The sequence below is a fragment of the Cucurbita maxima genome, unplaced genomic scaffold, assembly GCF_002738345.1.
Source record: "Cucurbita maxima cultivar Rimu unplaced genomic scaffold, Cmax_1.0 Cma_Scf00027, whole genome shotgun sequence".
Lineage (NCBI taxonomy): Eukaryota > Viridiplantae > Streptophyta > Magnoliopsida > Cucurbitales > Cucurbitaceae > Cucurbita > Cucurbita maxima.
The window spans coordinates 2,867,759-2,891,027 of record NW_019272043.1 but is presented as its reverse complement, the minus strand read 5'-3'; the positions used below and the strand labels follow the sequence as shown (position 1 = coordinate 2,891,027).

The window sequence follows — 23,269 nt, the reverse complement described above, 5'->3', positions numbered from 1 at the left end:
AAAAAAAAAAAAAAAAAAAAAAAAAAAAACTCGATACGATAAGCAAGTTAGACCTCGCCGGTGTGAGCGAAACAGTTATGGAGATAGGTCTCGTCCATCCAGGCCTGAAGGTCACCAATCCAAAGCGTCTTAACGTCGTCCGTTGACCCCTGTCTGCGAGGTCGCTGCGACTGAGGTTGCTGCTGTTGCTGCTGCTGCTGCTGCGACGGCGGTGGCTGCTGCTGTGGATGTTGCTGCTGTTGATAAGGATGGTGAGAATACGCCACGTAATGCTGAGGAGGATACATCATCATCTGCTGTTGTTGCATCATGGCCATGGCGGCGGCAGGGTACTGCACCGCCATCCATTGCTGCTGATACTGTCGTTGTTGTTGATACCATTGATGGTGAGGGTGAGGGGCTTGAGGATTGAGATCAGCACCGTTGGAAGGCTGGGCCATGATATTCAAATCAAACTCTCTCTGTCTCCGTCTCCGTCTCCGTCGCCTTCTTCGTTTATTCTCTCCCTCCGGCAAGATGTGTGAGAAACGACGGCCCTGGCTGGATATGTGAATGGAGTAAGACCAGGTTGGAGAGAGAGAGAAAGAGGAGGGGATGGGGAATGTGAAATAGCTTTTATAGTGGATGGTAGGTTCCAATAAAATACTATTATGAGGGAGAGAGGGGCGGCGGTGGTGACGGGATCCGGTGGGTGGACAACGAACGTAATTTATATTCCACAAATTACAATTCATTTATTTAATTGGAATTTAGATATATATATATATATATATGTATATTTTTATTTATTTTTTTAAGTTTATTTATCAATATTTAATGATCAAATAAAAAATGTATTTTAGATTAATTCATATTATAATTTAAGAAATTATTATTTTAAAAAATTACAGTATTAAATTTTTTTAGATAAAAAAAAAACAAATGGTTTGGATTTGTTTTTTGAATTTGATTATATTAAAATAGCATAGGTATTTGTCATTTAATTTTGAACTTAATTATTATTTTTAAATTAATCAAACTTTTACATAAATTATTTCGTTGTTTAGTTAGAAAAATAAAAATTTTAAATTACGCAAAAAAAAAATATATATAATTTTTATTAAGTTTGAAAAAAAATGTTAAATTAATTTTTAAAAGTGACGAAAATTATATTTAAAAAAATATATTTTATTTATATATTTAATTAGTTAGAGAATAGGTGGAAATTGAATTAAGGGTAAAAATCACATAAAAATTAGAAACTATTAATATTTAATTTACCATTGTGATGGAAAAACTGAACGAAAAAAAAATGGTAGAGGCGTGGCCGTTCCGTGGAAGCGACGTCGTAGCATATATGGTCAAACGTGGGACCCAGTAGTAGAGGGCCCAGTGAGGTTAATCATTATCTTTCTAAACTTACCCAATCATTTTTCAACGTTATTTTAAAGTTTTTACTTTTACCTCAGGTTAATTTCTTTTTGTCCTCGTTCCATATAGGTGGAAATTCTTATTTAAGTTTTTAATTAATCGATAATCTTCCGATATTTAAGCATGTTTTACTTAAAACAATTATAGGAATAAATTAAATATGGTTATGAAATATTTAAAAAAAAATCAAAATTATTATTTATATATCGTTCCATCACAATAATTTCATAGTTTAAACAATTATATACTCGATGACTTAATGTTAATATTCATGATATACATCTGTGTAAATAAAGCTATAAATAATAAATAAATAAATAAGTTTATTTCTTACGAAAAAAATGTATCACAAAAATAATTATTATTATCCATGATAATTTAAGCAAAATTTAATAAAAATGGTAAGACAGATATTGGTATGCCCAGATTGGAAAGTTTGAAGGGTCAAAATTGGGGTATTTTTGTAAATTTACCAACGTTTTATTTATTTAACTTAATTATTTGCCTTTTAAATTTTTTAAATTTGATTTTAAATATAAAAAGTACGCGAAATTAAACGTGTAATAATATCCTTAAAAATATTATAATTTTGTTCACTCTTCATTTAATTTATCTAACAATATTATTAATTAAACTTTATGAATTATGTGAGTGGGTATATTCTCAAATTAGGTTGTCTATGCAATTAATTTTTCAAATTCACTCGTAGCATCAAGATTTGCATTAAAATCAAACACGTGATTGATTGTGTCAATAATTTCCTTAGAACATATCTTTAGATGCATTAATATCAAGAAAATAATTGGGCTCTCAAAATGGTATCACCGTAACGAGCTTCTCTTGCAACTCGTCTTCGTTTATTTATAGACCATATTTTGGAGATGGAGTAATATCATATTTAGAATAATTTTGTTTGAAAACGGTATCACCAAATCTAGTTTTAACTTTGTTTGATGCCTTATTTTTGCATTGGACCTGGCTCGCTTCGAGAGCTTATCTCGCAGGATCATCTTCGTTCATACCATTTCACTACCACGCACCATTAGTTTTTCAAACTCACCCATACATGAAGGTTTGCATTAAAATACGACTTGATTGCGTCGAGATCTTCTCTTACAACTCATTTTTGTTTACTCCTGAACATATCTTTGTAGATGCAGAATTGATACTAATTGGGCACGGAATCATCAAATGTAACATTTTCTAGGGCTAATTTTTTAATTGGGCCTAGCCCCTGATTTCATGAGGGTTTTCAGCTCTTCATTCACCATATGCCAATTAGTTTTTCAAACTCGTTCATGAGGCGTCAATTAATTAGTTGCTTTTACTGTGAGTGTTTAAATAGTGAAACCCTTCCTTGTTTACAGTCGAGTAAATTCGTTAGCGGCTTTACCTAATGACAGAATAAATAGGAAAAGGAGTGAAAGAAGGTTACGGTTCAGGAGCTTAAACTTCTCTTTCTTGACTTTTTCTTAGTGCTTGCTTTACCTGGTTGAATCGAGGATCAAGATTTGCATTAAAATCAAACACGAAATTGATCGCATCAAGATCTTCTCTTACCACTCGTTTTTGTTCAATCGTAGAACATATATATTTGTAGATGCATTAATATCAAATTTGGTAATAATTGTTGATGTATCACCAAATCTAACATTTAAATTGAATTGGGTGCTATCTAAAATTTGTATTAAAATCAAACACGGAAGTTTCAAACTCATTCAAACCATCAACATTTGCATTAAAATCGAACATAGGCTTGATTGTGTCAAGATCTTCTCTCACAACTTGTTTTTGTCCGCGTATAAATCTTTAATGTTTGTAGGTGCAGCACTATCAGATTTGGTAATAATTCGGCCTTAAAATGGCATCACCAAATTTGTTTTTATTCGAACAACATTTGAAGCTTCGAAGTGAATATTTACACGTTAAAGTGGGGGATAAAACTGTTATAATAGCACTTTTCTTAATTTATTTTCAAACTTTATTTATTATTTTAATTTCATAGGAAAAAAGAAGGGTTAATTATTTTGAGTGTAACTTATTCATCGTTTAAATTTTTTTATGAATGAAACTGAGCTCTCAAATTAAAACTTTTACTCTTTTGAGGAATTTTTAAGCTTTTTTTTTTTTTTCATTTCGAATTTAGTTACGATTATTAGGATTGTCCAACAATTATTTATGTTTTAATATATATTTTTTAAAAATATATTATTAAATACATAGCATTACAAAAATAAAAATAATAAAAATTTAGAATTTATTTGTATTTTAATGAAGTAGGTAGTGATATAATGAAATGTTTAGTTGGGTTGGTATGAATTATTTAAATAAATAAAAAAAAAATTATGTATTAATAATTGATTTACAAGTAAAAAAAAATTATTTAGAGCACCCAACTTCCACTCTCCATTTTAATAATTTTAATATTTAAAAAAAAATAATTTTTTCCAGAATTAAATTCTGGTAAAAAAAAAAAAAAACCTCTAAATCAAAATAAATGTAAAAGTTGGTAAGAAATAAATTGTGAAAAGAAATTCATGACAGGTTAAAATGCTTTTTCCTCTTTTCAATAATATATTATAAAAAAGATATTATTATCATGTCTCACTTAATTTAGAATTTCTTATATTTTTAATAAATTTTTATAATTTAATTTTGCTAATTAATTTCATTTTAAAATAAAATGAGAAAAATATTTATAAGTTCATACCCTTAACAAATCCCATATCCACCGTTCCTTTCTTTCATCGCCAGAGAATGGATTCCACCGCCGGAGAAGAAGTGGTTTTCCAATTCTTATCAGTCTTCCGCGTCTTCAAGAGCGGCCGCGTAGAGAGGCTCGTTCCCGCCGACACTGTTCCGCCGTCAACCGATTCACGAACCGGTGTCCAATCCAAAGACGTCCTCATCGATCCACACACCAAACTCTCCGTCCGGATCTACCTCCCCAAAGTTTCAACCTCTGCGGAGAAGCTTCCGCTCCTAATTTACATCCACGGCGGCGCTTTCACCATCGGCTCCGTCGCGTCTTCGATCTACCACAGCCACTTGATCTCCCTCGCTGCCGAAGCCAACGCCGTCGCTGTCTCTGTCGAATACCGTCTTGCACCGGAGAATCCGCTTCCGGCGGCGTACGATGACGCCTGGACGGCGGTGGAGTGGGTGGCGTCGCATTCCAATCGCGACGGCGCCGAGATGTGGCTGAACGAACACGCGGATTTCGACTGCGTTTTTATTGTCGGTGACAGCGCTGGGGCCAATATTTCGTATAACGTCGTGGGCCGGGCCAGCGAAAATGATAATGGGCCGGAAGGACTGAATATAATTGGGCTGGGCTTGGTGCATCCATTTTTCATGATAGATAAGCCCGATAAGTTAATAGAGTACATCTTTCCGACGTCGACGGGTCTGGAGGATCCGAGAATGAACCCGTGGGCCAACCCGGGACTAGCGAGGTTTCGGTGCAACCGGGTCCTGATAATAGCGGCGGAACACGATTTCCTGAATGATAGGGCGCGTGGATTTCACGCGGCACTGAGGGAGAGTGGATGGAAGGGGTCGGTGGAGATGGTGGAGAATGAAGGCGAGGACCACGTGTTCCATTTGTTCAATCCTGACTGTGAGAAGGCTGTTGCATTGGTTAAAAAAGTGGCTTCCTTTATCCAATCAGAGTAAGCCACGTGTAACTTATATTTATAAGAAATTACGTTGAATAATTTTTATTATATATATATTTTTAATTTTTAAGACTTCGAAAAGGATTTAATTTGATTCATATCCTTAAAGTTCAAATGAAATTAGATTAAATTATAATTTTATTGTTGATGTTTATTTTATTACTGGTGTTTCTTCTGGTACTATTTATTTATTATTGACATTATTGTACCCTTTCTGTTTTCTTGTTTGTTTTAGTTCAAACGAGGCCGAGATGGTGACCCGACCCTCCAATCTCTAAAGAGGCTACTCAAATCTTTAATCGAGGCATCGATTAATGTTGAAGCAGACTAGTTTTACTTGGGTATTTATTTTCTTGTATTCTAAGATATTATCATATTATATATATAATTGTCGTTTATAATTAATGTGAGAATTGACATTGTTGGATGATGAAAGTCTCACCTCTCTATTTTATGAGAATGATCATGAATTTATAATTAAATAAGACTTTGAAAAATCTAAAGTAAAGATGATATCAGAATCCATTAATAACCCATTAATTAATTTTTTCTACTTTATTTGGTAACAGCATTTAAATAAAAGTTAAATCTTTTGTGGGAATTTACGAATTCGCCCCCTCTTCTCAATTACTATTATTATTTTTTTTAGTCTGAATGACATTTTATTGTATTTTTTAAAGACGCAAATCTTATAATCAATAATTTGTTGATTCGTATCCCAACGGTAATAGTGGAGAAAATGATAAAATAATTAAATATAAAATAAATAAATTAATTAAGAATTTTAAAATAGTAAAAAAATCAAATACAATCAAATAAAAATGGCAGAAATTTTATTTATAGGTTTAATTGTAAATTTAAAAAGGGTATTAGCGTAATTTTGAGACAGTACCTGGATTGTTCTTTAAGCGTCTGTTGGCAGAAAGTGGAAGGAGTCGTCATTTTCGTTTGCCTGGTTTTCCTTCATTTCTTTGCTTCTTCTGCCATGGCTTCCGATGAAATTGCCTTGAACGCTGCACCCTGGTTCATCATTTACAAAGACCGTCGGATCGACAGGCTTATCGGCAACGACATCGATCCTCCCGGTCTTGATCCGAAAACCGGTGTGGAGTCTAAAGATGTCGTTATCTCGCAGGAAGATTCCGTCGCTGTCCGGATTTACAGGCCTAAATCTGCTGCGGGCTCTGGGAAAGGAGATCAGAAGCTTCCTCTTCTTGTTTACTTCCATGGCGGTGGGTTCTGCATCGAAACGGCGTTTTCTCCTTTCTACCACCAGCACCTCAACCCTTGGGTGGCTGAAGCCAACATCGTCGCTGTCTCCGTCAACTATCGGCGCGCACCGGAGCACCAGCTACCGATTCCTTTTGAAGATTCATGGACTGCTCTGAAATGGATCGCGGCTCACTCGAATGGAACCGGGCCAGATGAGTGGTTGAATGAAATTGCAGATCTGAACCAGGTTTATCTGGCTGGAGATAGCGCTGGAGGGAACATCGCCCACCGGATGGCGCTGCGGATGGCGACGGAGGGGCTGGCCGGAGTGAAGATCAAGGGATTGCAGTTGATTCACCCACATTTTTGGGGGGGAAAATTGATCGGAGAAGAAAAGGAGTGGGATCCGAAGAGCATACATGTGGTGGAGAATCTGTGGTATTGGGTTTCGAAGGATATTAAGGATTTAGATGATCCGATTGTGAACCCGGAGCACGAACCGGATTTGGGGCGGCTTGCGGCGGAGAAAGTGGCGATTTATGTAGCGGAGAAGGACAATCTGAAGGAGAGGGGACGGCATTACGCGGAATGTTTGAGGAAATCAGGATGGGGCGGAACCGTCGATGTGGTGGAGACCGACGGCGAAGGGCACGTCTTCCATTTGTTCAATCCAACCTGCGACTCGGCGGCAGACCTCGTCGGACAGCTCGCGGCGTTCATCAGCGGCAAGTGCCGTTGTTGAATGAACAAAGATATGTACTCTCCCCTGTCTTCTTCGTTTTTCATTGTCGTCGTCGTCGTCGATAGCCGGCGGGAGGAATCTTATGCCGTTTTTAATTCGGTTTTGAGTTTTCTGTGGTAATCTTCCAATGCCTTGGGAAAGATTATAATAATAGTGATGTGATTGCTTGCTTGTTCATAGTTAGTTCTAGTGCCTCTTTTAGCTCAAACATTTTTTCTTACCTAATTTAATTAATGACTTACAAACTGTTTGAGGTATATAATGTCGGTCTAGTAGATAAGGCTATCTACTAGTTGTTGGTATTGGATGAAAGTGTCCACATTTATTAATTTAGCGAATGATCATGAATTTCTAATCTAATAATTCACTCTCCATTGGGATGAGGTCCTTTAGGGAAGCTCAAATCAAAGCCATGAGAGTTTACACTAAAAGTAGACAATATTATACCATTGTGTAGAATCGTGTACGATTTATTTCTCTCTCTCAATTGTTGAGACTTGCTTGCACTTCACCACCACGTCGAACTTTCGTATACATGTGTAAGATTAACTTTTTAGGGTGGTTTCAAATTTAAAATTTTTAAAAATTAATTGATTCATTAAATATAATAATATAATATTAGGTTGAACTAAATTTGGAAGTTTTTGTAATTTAATTAAAAAAAACTAAATTAATAAAGGCAGTTAATTTTAAATTTTTTTAATAATACCTTCAAAACTCTTAAATTAAAAAAAAAAAAAAACTTTTCTATTGAAGTTATTATATATTTATTAAAAAAATGTCAGTAGGCTAAAAGAAAATTTAATTTATAAATTTAACTTAAGAAAATACTAAAAAAAATTGGAGAGGATTTCTAAAATATGAATAATAGATTATCCTCTAAATATTAAGGATTATATATTTTTTTAATTTTTTAAAATAAGAGTCCTCATATTAAAATTGCATAGGTATTTTTTAGGAATAGTATTAATGATTAAAGTAAAATAAAAAAAAGTGAAAAGAAATGTTTATGTTCAAAATTAATTTAAAGAATTTTTTGTAATTTTTTTAAAAGTTAATATATTATTAAAACTTTTGTTGAGATATGTTTGAAAAAAACGGTTTGAGGATATTTTTATTAGTAAGGAAAATGAGGAAAAAGAACTATGATTTCGGTGGAAGCTTAAAATAGTTGAGACGAGTACGATGTTTGTTTAGATGAAGATGAAGCAATGGAGCCGTGAAATCGACTACAGAACGGGAGAGACGAGGCAAATCGTGAAATCTCATTGTTGATTTGATGCTGTTTACAGGAACGAATAGAAAAAGTGAAGAGATCACGGCTTTAGATGTCGACGGAGGAGTGGTATTACCTGAGCGACGAAGCTATGGGGTGGGGATGGTCGATCTGCGAGGGAGTGGTGGCGGTGGGTTTCCTGTGCCTTCTCGGATGGGCGGGGTTATGGTTCTTGAATCAAAGACTCTACAAGGAGTATGAAGAAAAGCAAGTCCTCGTACAAATCATATTCAGCGTTGTCTTCGCGCTCTCCTGCAATCTTCTTCAGCTCGTTCTCTTCGAGATCATTCCTCTTCTGTCTAAAGAGTGAGTTCTTTGTGTTCGATTTCTGCAGCTTTACTCACTAACGAACACACTGTGTCTTAAATTATGGGCAATTTGGATCATTTTCTTGTTTTTGATATTGCATTATGTACCTTGGTTTGGCGTGTTGTTTACTTGGAGAAGTGATTTTGAGGTCAGTTTTTAGTACTGGATAATTTGGGATTCAGAGAAAATGGTTATTACAAGCTTTAGATTGTACATGGATCAATCTTCCGCCCTGAAGATGAACCATGGAATCCATGGAGGAGTACCACAAGCCTCTGGATGAAATGACCCTAAAATTCAACCACTGCACACAATCCACATTCCCAAAATGGTTGTATTCTCCATCAATATCATGCACAAGCATCATCCAGCTCCAAATTTTGTTGGAGAGTCCATTTTGCTATCACAATGTAAAGGAAACACTACTGATTGCAGACACCACAGGTGATGGGTTCAAGCCCATCTAAAACAATGCCGTCCTTTTCTTATCAGATACTACGAGATGATAGTATTGTTGGAAGACTCTGAAGTCTTCTCTCCTTATCCTGAGGACAATAGAGTATCAACCATAGGAAGAAAAATGGGCCAGATTTTCTTAGAGTCAATTTGAACTCCACCGTGCAGTAGCCAAGGTTATAACATAGCCTATTTTTCTGATCAATAAGAAATCTGAAGGAAACAAATTTTTTTTTTTTTTCTTTTCCATCTGACTTTCCTACTAACTGAATCACTTGAATCAGTTGAAGGAGGTTTCTACAAGAAGAGTTACGACTCCACGTCGGGGCTGGCGGGGGTTCATTACGAGTGGACATGAACTATAACCAAGCAAAGAAAAGTTATTCTCCAACCCAATTGAACCTACCTTTAATTCGCACTTTACCAAAAAACTAGCCTACAATTCTCACTGGTTGTAAGAATTTAGTAGCCACTTTCAGGAAACTGAAAAATGTTTCTTATGATGTTTTAAAAGATGGGATTGCTAAAATAGTGGGAGTAATACTTAAGAGATTCTTGTGGATTGCCTTGATATGATCATAATTAAAGCTACCAATTGAGCAAACAACTCTTGCCTCTATAATGGTAAAACTGCAAATTTTGGTTGATGTCTTGACTGGTATAATAGACATAGCTTTGAAGGTTTCATATTTTGAAGGACACGTTGACATGTAAATTGCTTGCAATTTTTTTTCTTTCTTGGATTATAATTTGATCGAGAATAGCTTTATGGTTGGAGTATTTCACTTAATCTTTTTGGCTCTTGAACATTCCTCCAATCCTTGGTTCACTTGCTACAAGATGCTCATTCTTCTTGTTCTTCAATTTGAACTTGACAGCGAGTTCATTTTTTCAGAGGGGTGAATAAAAGCGAAGTAGCCTGGAATTTAGTTAGGATGGCAGGTTGTTTTAGTATGCTTAATTTTGCTAATTTAGAACTATAGTTTTTATATTCTTTATTTTGCAAGGCTTAAAAAGTCTTAGAAGAAGTTACTTCATTATTAGTCATCTAAAAATAGGAAGAAGTAAGAGAGTAGCGAGATGCCCCTTCTTTAAAACAAGATACATTCTAATTTCTGCATCTCCAAAGATGAGGAGACATGTTTCCTTGTTTAGGAAATTCCTTTCAGACGTAGTTTCCGAAGGCCATGAAAAGTTGACACCACGTGTGTCTATGAGAAAATTTATTCATACTAATGGAATTCTATAGACTCTTTTTGATTGGTAGCATTCTCCTAAACTGATTCTAATCACAAATATAAAAGCTTGATTGAAGAGATTGAAGGTTGATTACAATTAAGTGTCTACCTGTAACATACTTTCAAGATGGTCCACATCCCAACAATCAAACTACAAATCTTCCATCTTTAAAAGCACCATAAAAAGACCTTTTGCTCCATTCGTGAGTAATGCTCTATTAAGAATTATGCAATATCCCAAACTTCCATCTATATGTCTTCACTTGACGGCTGATATTATGAACAACAAAAGTATGTTTACACTTGTTTTTCATGGTTGAATTGTTGCCGATTATCACAATTGAGTGTCATTAATCTTGGTTTATTTTAATTGCTGCAGGGCAAGATGGATAAACTGGAAGGTGGATTTGTTCTGTTTGATACTCTTACTGGTTTTCATGTTGCCTTACTATCATTGTTACTTGATGCTTTGCAATAGTGGTATGTTTCTTCCTTTCTAGTCTATCTAATAAACGAGTGTCACTACTTTTACTTTCTTTAAAATTATTTTATCCTTTTATATTTTTTGTATATAATAAATTATTTGAATGTTCAATGAAATTGTCTCCTGTAATAAAAAGGTTGCACATATGAAGTAAAAGTTATCTTCTGTTATTTAAAATTCGAACTCTACTTCATATTTCAACATGATGAGAAATACCAATAAGCATGTTTGAAGGGATTAAAGGTTGAAGTTGAAGTTTCCATTAGAAAAAAAAACGTTGTATTTCAATCCCTAGTGAAATTACAATTTTCTTTAGAACACCACTCGCCAAAATTTTGAAGTTCAAATTCTACTCCTAATCCATTCAACCAAAAAAAAAACCGTTCGCTTAACCTTCTTCAAAATTAAAGATACACATCCATCTCCAATTCCAAAGTTCTAAGACCACAGCCATATTTAGAAGTTTAAAGACTGCTCCCCACAAATTTCAAGAGATAATCAACACACAGTCAAACACTAGACGAGGCCACAAATGGATTTTTAGTTCATTTCAGATTGAGGTGGTAAAAATCTCACCAAGCATGAAAGAAATTCATCAACTAATTGGTCATTTCAGAAAGACTCCTTAAACGATATTTGACTGCTTTTATTGGCCTGAAGTTCTCAAAATTGTTATTAATTTTATTTGAAGATGTCTTGCATGTTAGATTTCGAAGGGACAATCAATTAAATATGGAATTTTTGCACCATTTCCCTGTAAAAATAGTTTGGAGGATCATTGTAGGACTTTAACTATGGTTTCCTTCGTACATACCGTGATGGGAATTTTCTTTCATAATGAACAGTTGATTTGTCTCAACAGGATCACTTTAGTCCTTGAGGGAAGATGTGACTCTAATAAAATAGCAAATTTGTTGTTTCATGAGGTAGTTAGACTGTATGGCGCCTTCAAGCCCATTTTTTTTGTGCAGGCTAACACCAAATTAAGCTATCTTTTGAAAACTTTTGAGGCAAAAATTTGACATGTCCTTAAAACTTTTTATCCAACCATATATGCTGATTGCAGGCTCATGGACAAACTAAGATCACTGGTTTTGGGTGAGATTATCGTTGCATTGTGTATAGGCCTTGGTATATTACACAAAATTACTTCAAGCCGAAGTCACCTTTAATTTCAATAATATACATCAGTTGGCTGTGTTTAGATTGAGATTGTCTTAATGTATCTCGTATAACTAACCTTTTTTTCCTAAAAAAAAAAAAAACAACTGTTTTCAACGTAGAAGAAGGATTTCAGGAATAGTGATAACTTTTATTGTTCTTGACCTTCTTTTGTGATGCTAAAACATTTGTTCCAGGTGTAAGGAAGGAGCGGGCTGCTCTTGGAGCCATGTTATTCTTACTGGCGTTTCTTTATGTTTTTTGGCGAATGGGCATCCATTTTCCAATGCCTTCTCCTGATAAAGGTTACCAATTTGTTTTGAATTTATTGGTTCACCTTGCTGCCATTCCTGATATTTTCATTTTTTGCTGTATGCATTGTTAGTACATGTTATTCAATACTCCCAGGGTCATAAGAACCTTTTTTGGCTTTCACTTGGACTTATTCTTTTGGATTGAGGCTTTTTTTGCGGCCTTTGTGGCTTCTCTTTTTGAGTTATCTTTTGTATCCCCTCTTGTTTTCTTTCATATTTCTCAAAGAAAGCTTAGTTTCTTTTTGGGCTGTCCAACTCCATTGCTTCCTCCGTCATCAACTATTGGGAAACTTTGTGCTTAAGTTACACATCTTTTCTCTTCCGGGGCGAATTTGTATTGCCCAGTAAAAGGTTTTTGGTATAGTTTTTGTTATACTTGATACTTGTTATTGATGTTTGTTTTTAACTTTTCACATATCAACGTAAATCTTATTTCTGAGTTGAAGAGATAACATTTGCTCTTCAGGCTTTTTTACCATGCCTCAATTGGTCAGCAGAATAGGGGTGATTGGGGTCACTGTGATGGCTGTGCTATCTGGGTTTGGAGCTGTAAATTTACCTTACAGTTATTTGTCTCTCTTCATCAGGTACCTATTATTTGTTCCTTCTGATATCACATTTGTGCTGAATTTTCACGTCAATTTTTTTTTTCTTCTCTTCAGTAGTGTTTTGAATATTCTGATTCTCATATATCACCACTTTAAATATTGTAAGTTGAAACATGGTATTTGTTCCATATGTTTCAATTGGACTTATTACATGATCCAAGGCTAAGAAGATTTAATAAGTGTTCATTATTCATCTACAAAATTGGATAGGCTCAGCTTAACCTCCATTTCATTTGTTACAAACTAACTCGAGTAAGAAAAGATTATTTGGAACTTTGAAAATAAATATTTGCAAGGTTGAAGGAGAGGATGAGTTTATCATAAATAATACTTGAGTTTGGAGAGTAATTTGAAAACTTCTTTTAGTTTCATGAACTCTTGAGTGTAATTTTCATGTGGGTTTTAAGTTTAGATAATTAAGTAGTAAGAGTTACCAAGCTTGTTAATTATGTCCACAACTTCTTGTAGTGGGCATATGAAGGGACTAAGAGTTATCAATCATAACCATAATTTCTTGTAGTGGACATTTGAAGGGTAGTTGGAGTTACCAAACTTGTTAATCATGACCATTGTAGTGCATAGTTGAAGGGTTGGGGTTTCTGATAAGGCAATCATAATCTTAGAGCAACGATTTAAGCATTTGTTGGAGCAAGAATGCTTGAATTAAAAAAATTAACACCTCATTGTACAAAATTTAGATCAATTAAGAGACAAGACCAAATTTAGATCAATTAAGAGACAAGACCAGAATTAGATTACCTCTTAAAAAGATTTAGAACGTTATTCTAAATTGAGTCACTCCATAGTCAAACTTGATCAAAGTTTGATTGAATGACTTCGGTCCAATCTAATTGAATGACTTGGATGTAATCCTTCACAAGAATTGTATAAAATCTAAGCTAGGGCAAGGATGATAACTTGAATTTCGATGGGAGAAAGTCTCAAACGTGAGAGCTCAATTTTCGTTCATAATAATTTGTTTTTACCTACCAATTTTGTGGGTATTTATAAACTTCCCCACAAAAAGAACTCCTCGAAGTTATGATCGTGATTGACAAATTTGATAACTCCAACCAATCTTCAATTGTCCATTGCAAGAAGTTATATCAGTGATTGACAAGTTTGATAACTCAAACTACCCTTCAATTGCCCCCTACAAGAAGTTAGGAACGAAGTTATGATCATGATTAGTAACTTGTACTACCCTTCAAATGTCCACTACAAATATCCACTACAAAAAGTAATGACCATAATTGGCAAGTTTGGTAACTTCTGCACTTTGATTATCTTAGATTGAAATCCACATTTAAATGTTGGAATTTACACTCAAAGAGTTTATGAAACTAAAATAATAAATGAAGTCTTCACAGTACAATTCAAACTAAAATGTAATTTATGGCTAACTCCTTGCTTTACTTCAATCTTGTAAATATTGAATTTCAAAGCTCCAAATAGTCATTTCTCACTCGAGTCAACATTTAACACCTGAAATGAAGGTTGAACCGAGCCTATTCAATTTTGTAGATGAAGAATGGACGTTTGTTGAATCTTCTTGTCTTTGGATCGTGTAATAAGTCTTCTTGAAACTTGTAGAACACCATGATTCTTATCATCTCTCTCTTCAAAAGGAGTCATCCTCAAATTAGGAAAATCATCACGACTCAAGTCAGCACCATTGAAAGTAGAATGTACTAAAAGTTTTCCTGGAAGATCAATTTTAGAGGCAATGTTATTAATTCTTTCAAGAATTTGGTAAGGACTATCCACTCTTGAATACAACTTTGTCTTCCTTTGAGATGAAAATTGTTTCTTTTGAAAATGTACCGAAACATTCGGTTGAAAAATGAATTGCTTTCGTCTTTTGTTGATTCTTGAAGCAATTTTGAAGTTTTGTTTCTAAATTCTCTCGTCGACTATATTTTTCAAGGTCTTAATCAAATATGTCTTACTTGTGATTGCTTCACTCACAAAAATATTAGACGGAATAAGAAGCAAATCAAGAGGTGCAAGAGTATTAAATCCATAAACAACTTTAGAAAAGAACAAAACTTTAGAACATTGATGGTACTATGAATTGCCAGACCCTATGAATGGCATACATTGTTCCCAAGATTTAACATTCTTAAAAATAATAGCACTAAGTAAAGCAAGGTTCTATTAACTATTCAGTCGTGACAAGTTTCAACTTCTTTTCTTCACTAGAATTGTTGTAATCGAAAACATTCTCTATTATTCTCTCATATTGCAAATACTCTTCTAGATCGGACCTCCTATAAAAGGTAGGAATTTTAAGCTTCACTCTTCTGACTTCTCTTTCTTCTCCTCAATCAGATCGGTACTCTCTCTCAACCCTTCTTGATGTTATTCTCTCTTCTTCCTCTTTCTCTAGCTCCCTTGGATTTTGTTCGGTTAAGATGGGGACATTGTCATATTTTTCTTCATTTTCAACTCTTTCATTCAAGATAACTTCCTTTCCTTGAGGATTATCTAAATCTACTTCAATTCATTCCATCTTGCTTGTCAAATTACAATGACTTGGTACAAACTTGAGCTTCTTTCCACCTGGCTTCACTCATATCCCCTCAATTTCTCCCTTGGTTCATGATTTTACCACCTAGCTTTACACTCAACTCATTAATTTTACACTCAGGACACTCGTGCTTATCACACTCAATAGTAGGCTATTTGGAAAAGTGATTAAATTATGATCAAGGTAGACTAATATGTGTATAAAATAATTCTTTTAGTAATGAGTTATCCAAGATAAAATAATTATGAAATAATAACAAAATAATAATAAAAAAAATCAAACAAATAAAGGTAGTTAGAAAGAGGTTAGAAAGATATTTTTATGGTAAAACTCCATACTGAAAATGAATTCCAAAAAGAAAGGTATTCTCTTGTGATTTTGACTAAAAGCTATTCTTAACTATTAAAGATAAGAGATTTATACAATTTTTCTTTGTTAGGACTCGAGCAAATTCATACATTATCATCGATTTTGAATAGATAAGAAAAACATTAAATACAACCGTTACATATTTGGACCGTTTCAACAAAATGTGAATGGAAGCTGATTTAATCTTTAAATAAACGTGTAAATGATATACTAAGTGATAAGAAAAATAATGATATTTGTTGTCACATCACAATTATATTAGATTTGATCGGATTGCAAAGATTAAACACTAAATTTTAAGAACACAACATGAAAAAAAGAAGACTCTATTTCATGTGTTACAAGCTGACTCGAGTGAGAAAGGACCATTTGGAGCTTTGGAAATCAACATTTACAAGGTCGAAGTAGAGCATGGAGTAATCATAAATAACACTTGATTTTGAGAGTATTTTGAAGACTTTATTTATTGTTTTAGTCTCATAAGCTCTCGAATGTAACTTTTCAGCTTTAAAATGTGGGCTTGATGCTTTCATTAAAGAGGAAGAGCTACAAACTTGTCTATTATAGGTATAACTTCTTGTAGTAGACATTTGAAAGGGAGCAGTAGTTACCATTCATGGTTATATCTTCTTGTAGTTGGCATTTGAAGGATAGTTGGAGTTACCAAACTTGTAAATCATGACCATAATTTCTTATGATGAGCCGTTGAACGGTTGGGGCCCTCCTTATTGTGGAGGCTTAACTATCCATAAAGTTGTTAAGTAAAAGAAGAAACTTTATGTAAAAGAAGATTACAATGAATGAAAATTGAGCTCTTAAGTTTGAGACTCTCTCATAGGAATTTGACCATCATCTGTCATTTCAAAGATTTCATGCAATTTTATGGTTGACCACATCTGAGCCCTTTAATCAAGTCTTGATCAAGTTTGATAGCGAAGTGACTCAATTTAGAACTATGTTTTAAATTTTGATAAGAGATAACATAATTCTAGTCTTGTCTTTTGGCTCATCTAAATTTTGTATAAGGAGGTGTTGATTTCTTTAATGCTTGGAATGCTAGGTTGAGGATTATGATTGCCTCACTATAAGTAGTTATGACCATGACGGGCAAGTTTAATAACTTAAACTTTCCTCCAAATGCCAACTACAAGAAGTTATGGTCAGGATTGATAATTTATTCTACCATTCAAATGTCCACTACAAGAAGTTATGACCATGATTGACAAGTTTTTGACACTTACTCCTTAGTGATCGAAGCTTGAAACCCACGTTTAAAAACCAAAATTACACTTGAGTGTTTGTGAAACTAAAATAATAAATGAAGCCTTCAAAATACTATTTAAACTCAAATGTTATTTAGAGCAACCTCATGCTCTACTTCGACCTTGAAAATGTTGACTTCCAAAGCTCTAAATGGTTACTATTTACTTTGAGTCGGCTTGTAACATTTCATGTGTTACAATGAAATGAAGTCTTTTTTTTTTCTTCATGTTGTGTTCTTAAATTGTTTTTGTAAATTTAGTGTTTGAGCTTTGCAAATCGATCAAATATGATATAATAGTGATATTTTAACAATTATTATTAATTTTCTTATTATTTATTCTATCATCTGTATGTTTGTTTGAAGATCAAATCAGCTTTCATTCACATTTTATAGAAATTGTCTAAATTTGTAACGGTTGTATTTAATGTTTTTTATTTTCTATTCAAACTCAATAATAACGTATGAATTTGCACGAGTTCCCAATAGAGAAAGATTAGATCAATATCTTATCTTTAAAAGTTATGAAGGACATTTAGTCAAAATCATAACGAAAGATCTTTCTTTTTGAAATTCATTTTCCTTATGCAATTTTACTCGAAAAATATCTTTCTAACTTCCCTTATTTGTTTGATTCTTTCTTTGTTTTATTTTTTTGTTATTTCGTAATCATTTTATTTTGATTGCTTTGAATAGCTCATTGCTACAAGAATTGTTTTATCTACATATTAGCCCACATTGATCACAATTTAGTCTCTTTTTCAAATAGGCTACTTTTGTGTGTGATAAACATGACTATCTCAAGTGGTAAAATCAGTGAATTGATTCTGTGAGGCCTGAACATTTTTAACTACGATTGGTACAATCATAAACCAAGGCGAGGGAAATGGAGGGAGATTAGTGAAGCTAGGTGGAGAGAAGCACAAGTCGAGACCATTACTCATTTGAACCAAGTCATTAGTACTTTGGCGGATTGGATAGAACGAATTGAACTAGCTTTATACAATCCTCAAGGAAGAGAAGTTAACTTGTTATGAGGGAGTTGAAAATGAAAAGAACATGACAATGCCACCCTTTTAGTCATACACAATGCGTGGGGAGGGAGAGATTTTGGCCGAGAGAGGGAGATGAAAAGGACGAAGAGGAGTAGAGAAATTTTATCACCATTTTTGGTTGAGAGGGAATACCAATATGGGTGAGGAGAAGATGTGGGGGAATGAAGCTTAAAATTCCTCCCTTTTATGGGAGTTTTGATCTAGAGGAGTATTTGTAATAAGAGAGCAAAATGAACATGTTTTCAATTACAACAAGTTTAGTAAAGAAAGGAAGTTGAAGTTTTTCGTGGCTGAATTTTATGATTATGCAAATATATGGTGGACATCTTTGAAACCAGAGTGGAAAAGAAATTATAAAGAACCAATTGAAACGTGCGAAGAATTGAAGACATTAATGCGGAAAAGTTACATCCCTAAGTATTATTCTCGAGTACTTAAGAAAAAGCTCTATACTTTGCAACATGGAACTAAAAGTGTAGAACATAAAGACGAGAAGGATACAATGGAGGCCCTTATGAATAGCTAGATTTTATGGTGGGTTAAATCGGCAATTGGCCTATCAGGTGGTTAGGCAATTCATGCATACTCTAGGGTCATTCGCTTTAAAGCAGTTGATAGGATCCTAAAACATTTGAAAGGAACCCAGAAAAGAACATACCTTTTAAGAAATATGACTACTTACATGTTGTAAGTGCTAGTAGGTAGCACCGCAAAAGATATTTTCAACCTAACTTGAGAGGGAGTGTAAGTTTATGTCTGATATTTTCCTTAATTAGATTTACTAACTCTAATGATATTGTTATTATTTGTGTTAAGTTTTTTCCCTTTATGTATTAGAAATTTTCTTCTACTTATGAAATGTCCCTTGTAATTATGGTAAGTAAGTGAGGATAGACAATTTTTTTATTAAATAGAAATTGATATTTCGTAGATAATATAAAATAAAATGTGGTAATCATTTTTAACTGGGGGTTGGAGGGTGTTAATACCTTTCTTACACTCAATCGACTCCCGAGTAATTTCTGGTTTTCATAGACTATTCTTTCTTTAAAATGTCTGACCAATCACACCTCTTGATGATTGGTAACGACTTCAAAGAGGATGTCGGCCTCTCTGCATTGTAATGATGTTGCAACATTGTTTAGAGACACTCTGTCTTTCTGTTGTTCCTACAATGTTGCCTTTTTTTTTGGTAGGTTTCAAACAAAGGATCTACATCATTTGTTATGGAACTGTTTGTTTGTGGCGTCTCTCTAGTTTCGATGGATGAACTTGTTTGGTATGTGTTTAGTTTGGAATAGTGACTATTATACTACAATTGAGGAAGTTCTATGAATTTATCTTTTTAGAGAAAGGGCACAATTTTGTGGCATGCTAGTTTCTTTGCTATTGTGTGGAACATTTGGCTCGAGAGAAACAATAGGAGTTTTAGAGAGGTGGAGAGGTCGTGTGACGAGATAGTGAGGTCGAATGCCTCCTTGTTAGTGTTGGCTATTAGGCCTTTTTGTAATTCTGATCGTAGTTTGATTTTCTTGGACTCCTTGTTGAACTTGTTTATTGAATGACCTTGTATTTTCTTTCATTTTTCTCTGGAAAGCTTGGTTTCTTAAAAGAAACTTTTTTTTCTGGCTTGAAATTGTTTTAGTTTTTGGTTCAAATTATCAATATCTTCATAATCAAGAGCGGTGTTTCGCATTTCTCATTGTGCATGTGCTTATTTTATAATTTGTAGAGAGATTGAGGAAACTGATATTAAGGCCTTGGAAAGACAACTAATGCAATCCTTCGAGACTTGTATTGCAAAGAAAAAGAAAATTATTCTTTCACAGATGGAAATGGTGCGAGTTCTTGGCTCGGAAGAGGTATTTTACCTTTAGTTCTATTCGCTGGTTAAGTCTTTAATTTTATGATTTGAAGGCATTACTTACTATTTACTTTTTCATGCTGAATATATAATTTTATCCCTAATGTAATGTCAATTTTCAATTTTCTCTGTCAGCATTCGGTTTTCAGTTAGTTTTTCAACCCAGTTCCTATTAATTTAAGAAATGATGTGAAAAATTATTGTTTTGGATTGGATTCCTGTTTTTAGTAGTTAGTTTGGGTTGGATCCTCTTGTTGCACTGCTTTTTTTTTTTTCCAAGTATCTTGAGTAAAGTTCCCGTTCCCATTATTGTGACAGTAAGAACTTAAAAGAAAAAGAAAACTTGTCACATACAAGATCTTGATATTTAATAGCATCGCCAAGCCTTAACGGATGAATGTTACAGAATTCCAAGTCTGGATCTTTCTTTAAACGTCTGGTCGGTACTGTCGTTCGATCAGTACAAGAGGACCAAAAGGAGCAAGGTTGGTTGTTGTTTTTCATCCTTTTAAAATTACTTTTTTTCCTTTTCTTATTTGCTTTCTGTTCCCAAATTATTTATTTCCTCCAACTTTGGGCAGTACCTGACATTTTTTTTTCACGTTCTTTCTCTTCTCCTTGATAAAATATGATTTCTCTTCTCCCAAATGAAAAAAAGGATGCGAACGAAGTGTCATGATTTTCAGAAATGTATTAATTTTCGGATGTTGTATGAGTATACTTGTAGTTTTATTCTCATTTTCTTTGTTTTACCTTTGTTCTTTCTCTTATTTTTGCCAATTGTCTCCCGGATCTATGAAGATATTAAGAACTTGGAAGCAGAAGTACAAGCTTTGGAGGAGTTATCAAAGCAGCTATTCCTTGAAATCTATGAACTTCGTCAAGCTAAGGTTTGTGCTGTACTGTTGTACGAACGTAGAAATTTCAGGCATTATCGCTACATTGCTTAATCCATCATCGTTTATAAGGGCCTAAGTGTGCTTTTGAATTTCTATATGGGCTTACAGACTAGTAAGGGTTTTTCTTCTTCCTTCAAATTTTGCGAGTTTGGCTTTCAAGTTATGTTATGTTATACTTCATGATCGTAATTTATTATGTTTTTCTTTTGAGAGGAAGGAAAAATGTCAATATAGTTATGGTAGAAGTTAGTATGTTAGTTGAGCTATTGTAAACATTGCTGCAAATGCTGGGAGGATGGACACCTGTATGTGGATGTTCTTGGGACTTTGTTTAGATATTAGTAAATGTACAAAACATCCTAGGAAATTACAAAAGGTCATTCAATTTGTAAGATACCAAAGGAGAATGAGTAGGAAAAAAGAACTTACTAAGAGTTTCGAAAGTGACTCCATCCTACTTGTTGGCCAGAGACACTTGAGCATTGTACAAGTGTTTAAGGCTCCTTGGGGCCGTGGCCACGACTATTTATTATAGTTGGCAAGGCTTGGAAGCAAGCTACCAACGCCTCTCGGTGAGAACTAGGCTTGGCTTGGTTAGTAATTCCCGCCCCCTTGTCCTAGAGGCTCGTTGGCCCATGAATTTTTTAGAGCAGGCCAGCAGGCCGGGCGGACGGGGACCAAGAAGTGCCTTGACACGCCTCACTACTTCTCCTCCTATTATGCAATTATGAACTCCACTGAACTTTCTCAATTCCAACGCAACTTATCCTGTTGGAGCTAACGTAACAAACTACGCGAGCCTCCTAACGAAACCAACAAAAATCCTATCCGAATAAAGAAAAGAAAAGGCAGTTTCATTAGGGTGGTATACCAGCTGCCTCTTCTGAAACTTCCCGATTCAATCGAAGCATACAGATCCGTAAATGGATTTGTATGTATAGCTACTTCAGTCATGTTCGTCATTTCTCGAAATGATCTTTTTTTCTGGGAACATGGTTAACCAGAAATTATTATTTTCGTGATTCATCATGGAAACTGAACTCCACGAAGAAGCATTAGTTGTGATGATTCCCAAATTTCTTTCAATAAAAAAATATACTTTTCTTAGAAAAAAGTAAGAAGATACAGGTGCTTGAAAGCAGCCCAACAAAAGGAATCTCTAAAGTTATAAGAAGAGACTCCAATCTAAAAGGATGAAGCCTTTTTATTTTTTTCAATGAGAAATCTTGTTTTTCTTACGAAAATGAAAGAATATACAAGGGCATAAACAAACAGCCCAACAAAAGGAATCTCGAAATGAAAGAATATACAAGGGCATAAACAAACAGCCCAACAAAAGGAATCTCTCAAGTTAAAGCCTTACAATCATAGTTAAAAGTACAAAATCTAAGGAAAGTAGAGTCAACGGCGTGTCGATCTCTTGGTCCCTTGAAGATCCACGGATCCCGAGCTCTGAAGCTTCAATAAGTGCTCCAAAAGTTTTTCCAAATCCCCAAATTTAGTATGAAATCGATTTAGAGTTGAAAACCCTCCCAGTTGGCTCTCCCAATATTGTAGGCAAAATGTTGCTTCTATAGAATTTAAAGTAGCGTCGCGATGTGATGAACGAAATACCCCAAGCATACGCTTGTTTTGACGGAGAGACTTGGGCACACAAAGTTTCATAGCGTCTCGAGACATTTGCTGCACAGGTGATGTAGCTTAAAATTCTGCAATTTGAGCGTTTTGTCGCCAGAAGGACGTTGGGATGTTCTCTTTTAAGTTTTATGTCTTGATTTTTTTCTTCTCTTGACTTGACTTAGCCAATTGAAGTCAAATAAGATCTTTTATGTTTTCTGTTTATGAACAACATTATGTATGGCTGCTGAATGCTAAAGCACTCAATCAAGATTTGGGTGGATGATCTGCAAATCTAGCAAAAAAACAAAACAAAACAAAACAAAATCTAATTAAAAAAAATGATAATTACTAGTGCAATGTTGATCAGTCTGGTGTGAAACATTAGCAATGTTTATCAAACCTTTTACTGATTCATGTATTTCTTAATACTGCATTTTCTACATTGGAAACTACTTCACAGTTCTTCTGACAGGAGGCTGCAGCTTATTCACGTACCTGGAGAGGTCACATGCAAAATCTACTCGGCTATGCATGTTCGGTCTACTGCGTGTATAAAATGATCAAGGTCTGTTAATGTGCTCTTTTCTTTAACCTTTTTTTACTTCTTTTTTCAGTCAAAACGATCGGTTCTCGTGTTCAAAATTTACAATGAACTTTGGCATGATAATGTTTGACAATAGATATTTAAAGCCAAAAAAGTAGGTTCTGTAAAATTGATGTGATGAAGAAGTCGATATGAAAAAATTTCTGATTGATTTGATTTTTTTTTTTTTTTTTTTTTTTC

At 34.3% G+C, this 23,269-nt stretch overlaps 4 protein-coding genes across 5 annotated transcripts in view; 3 read left to right on the top strand and 1 right to left on the bottom strand.

Annotated features, from left to right (window-relative positions):
• The window catches only part of LOC111499959 (polyadenylate-binding protein RBP47-like), a 14,644-nt gene extending 14,043 nt beyond the window's left edge, over window positions 1-601 (bottom strand). Inside the window, exon 1 of the mRNA XM_023151714.1 lies at window positions 54-601. Coding sequence (XP_023007482.1) covers window positions 54-440 — 387 coding nt within the window. The 5' untranslated portion in view covers window positions 441-601. The remainder of the gene's footprint in view (window positions 1-53) is intronic.
• A 3,528-nt stretch (window positions 602-4,129) lies between these two features.
• LOC111499978 (probable carboxylesterase 2) lies at window positions 4,130-5,492 on the top strand. The gene is made up of 2 exons (XM_023151742.1): window positions 4,130-5,081; window positions 5,323-5,492. The coding sequence occupies exons 1-2, from the start codon at window positions 4,168-4,170 to the stop codon at window positions 5,363-5,365; spliced, it is 957 nt and encodes a 318-aa protein (XP_023007510.1). The 5' UTR covers window positions 4,130-4,167; the 3' UTR covers window positions 5,366-5,492.
• Window positions 5,493-6,002: 510 nt separating this feature from the next.
• Window positions 6,003-7,224, top strand: LOC111499977 (probable carboxylesterase 12). Its single transcript, XM_023151741.1, has one exon. It carries the CDS (start codon window positions 6,073-6,075, stop codon window positions 7,039-7,041), a length of 969 nt encoding a protein of 322 aa, XP_023007509.1. The 5' UTR covers window positions 6,003-6,072; the 3' UTR covers window positions 7,042-7,224.
• Window positions 7,225-8,158: 934 nt separating this feature from the next.
• LOC111499955 (GPCR-type G protein 1-like) overlaps window positions 8,159-23,269 on the top strand; it is a 19,142-nt gene continuing 4,031 nt past the window's right edge. For both annotated transcript variants that reach the window (XM_023151705.1, XM_023151704.1), the window contains exons 1-8: window positions 8,159-8,623; window positions 10,700-10,800; window positions 12,163-12,270; window positions 12,746-12,866; window positions 19,835-19,964; window positions 20,373-20,451; window positions 20,768-20,856; window positions 22,958-23,050. In XM_023151705.1, the coding sequence (XP_023007473.1) occupies window positions 8,370-8,623; window positions 10,700-10,800; window positions 12,163-12,270; window positions 12,746-12,866; window positions 19,835-19,964; window positions 20,373-20,451; window positions 20,768-20,856; window positions 22,958-23,050 (975 nt within the window). In that variant the 5' untranslated portion in view covers window positions 8,159-8,369. The remainder of the gene's footprint in view (window positions 8,624-10,699; window positions 10,801-12,162; window positions 12,271-12,745; window positions 12,867-19,834; window positions 19,965-20,372; window positions 20,452-20,767; window positions 20,857-22,957; window positions 23,051-23,269) is intronic.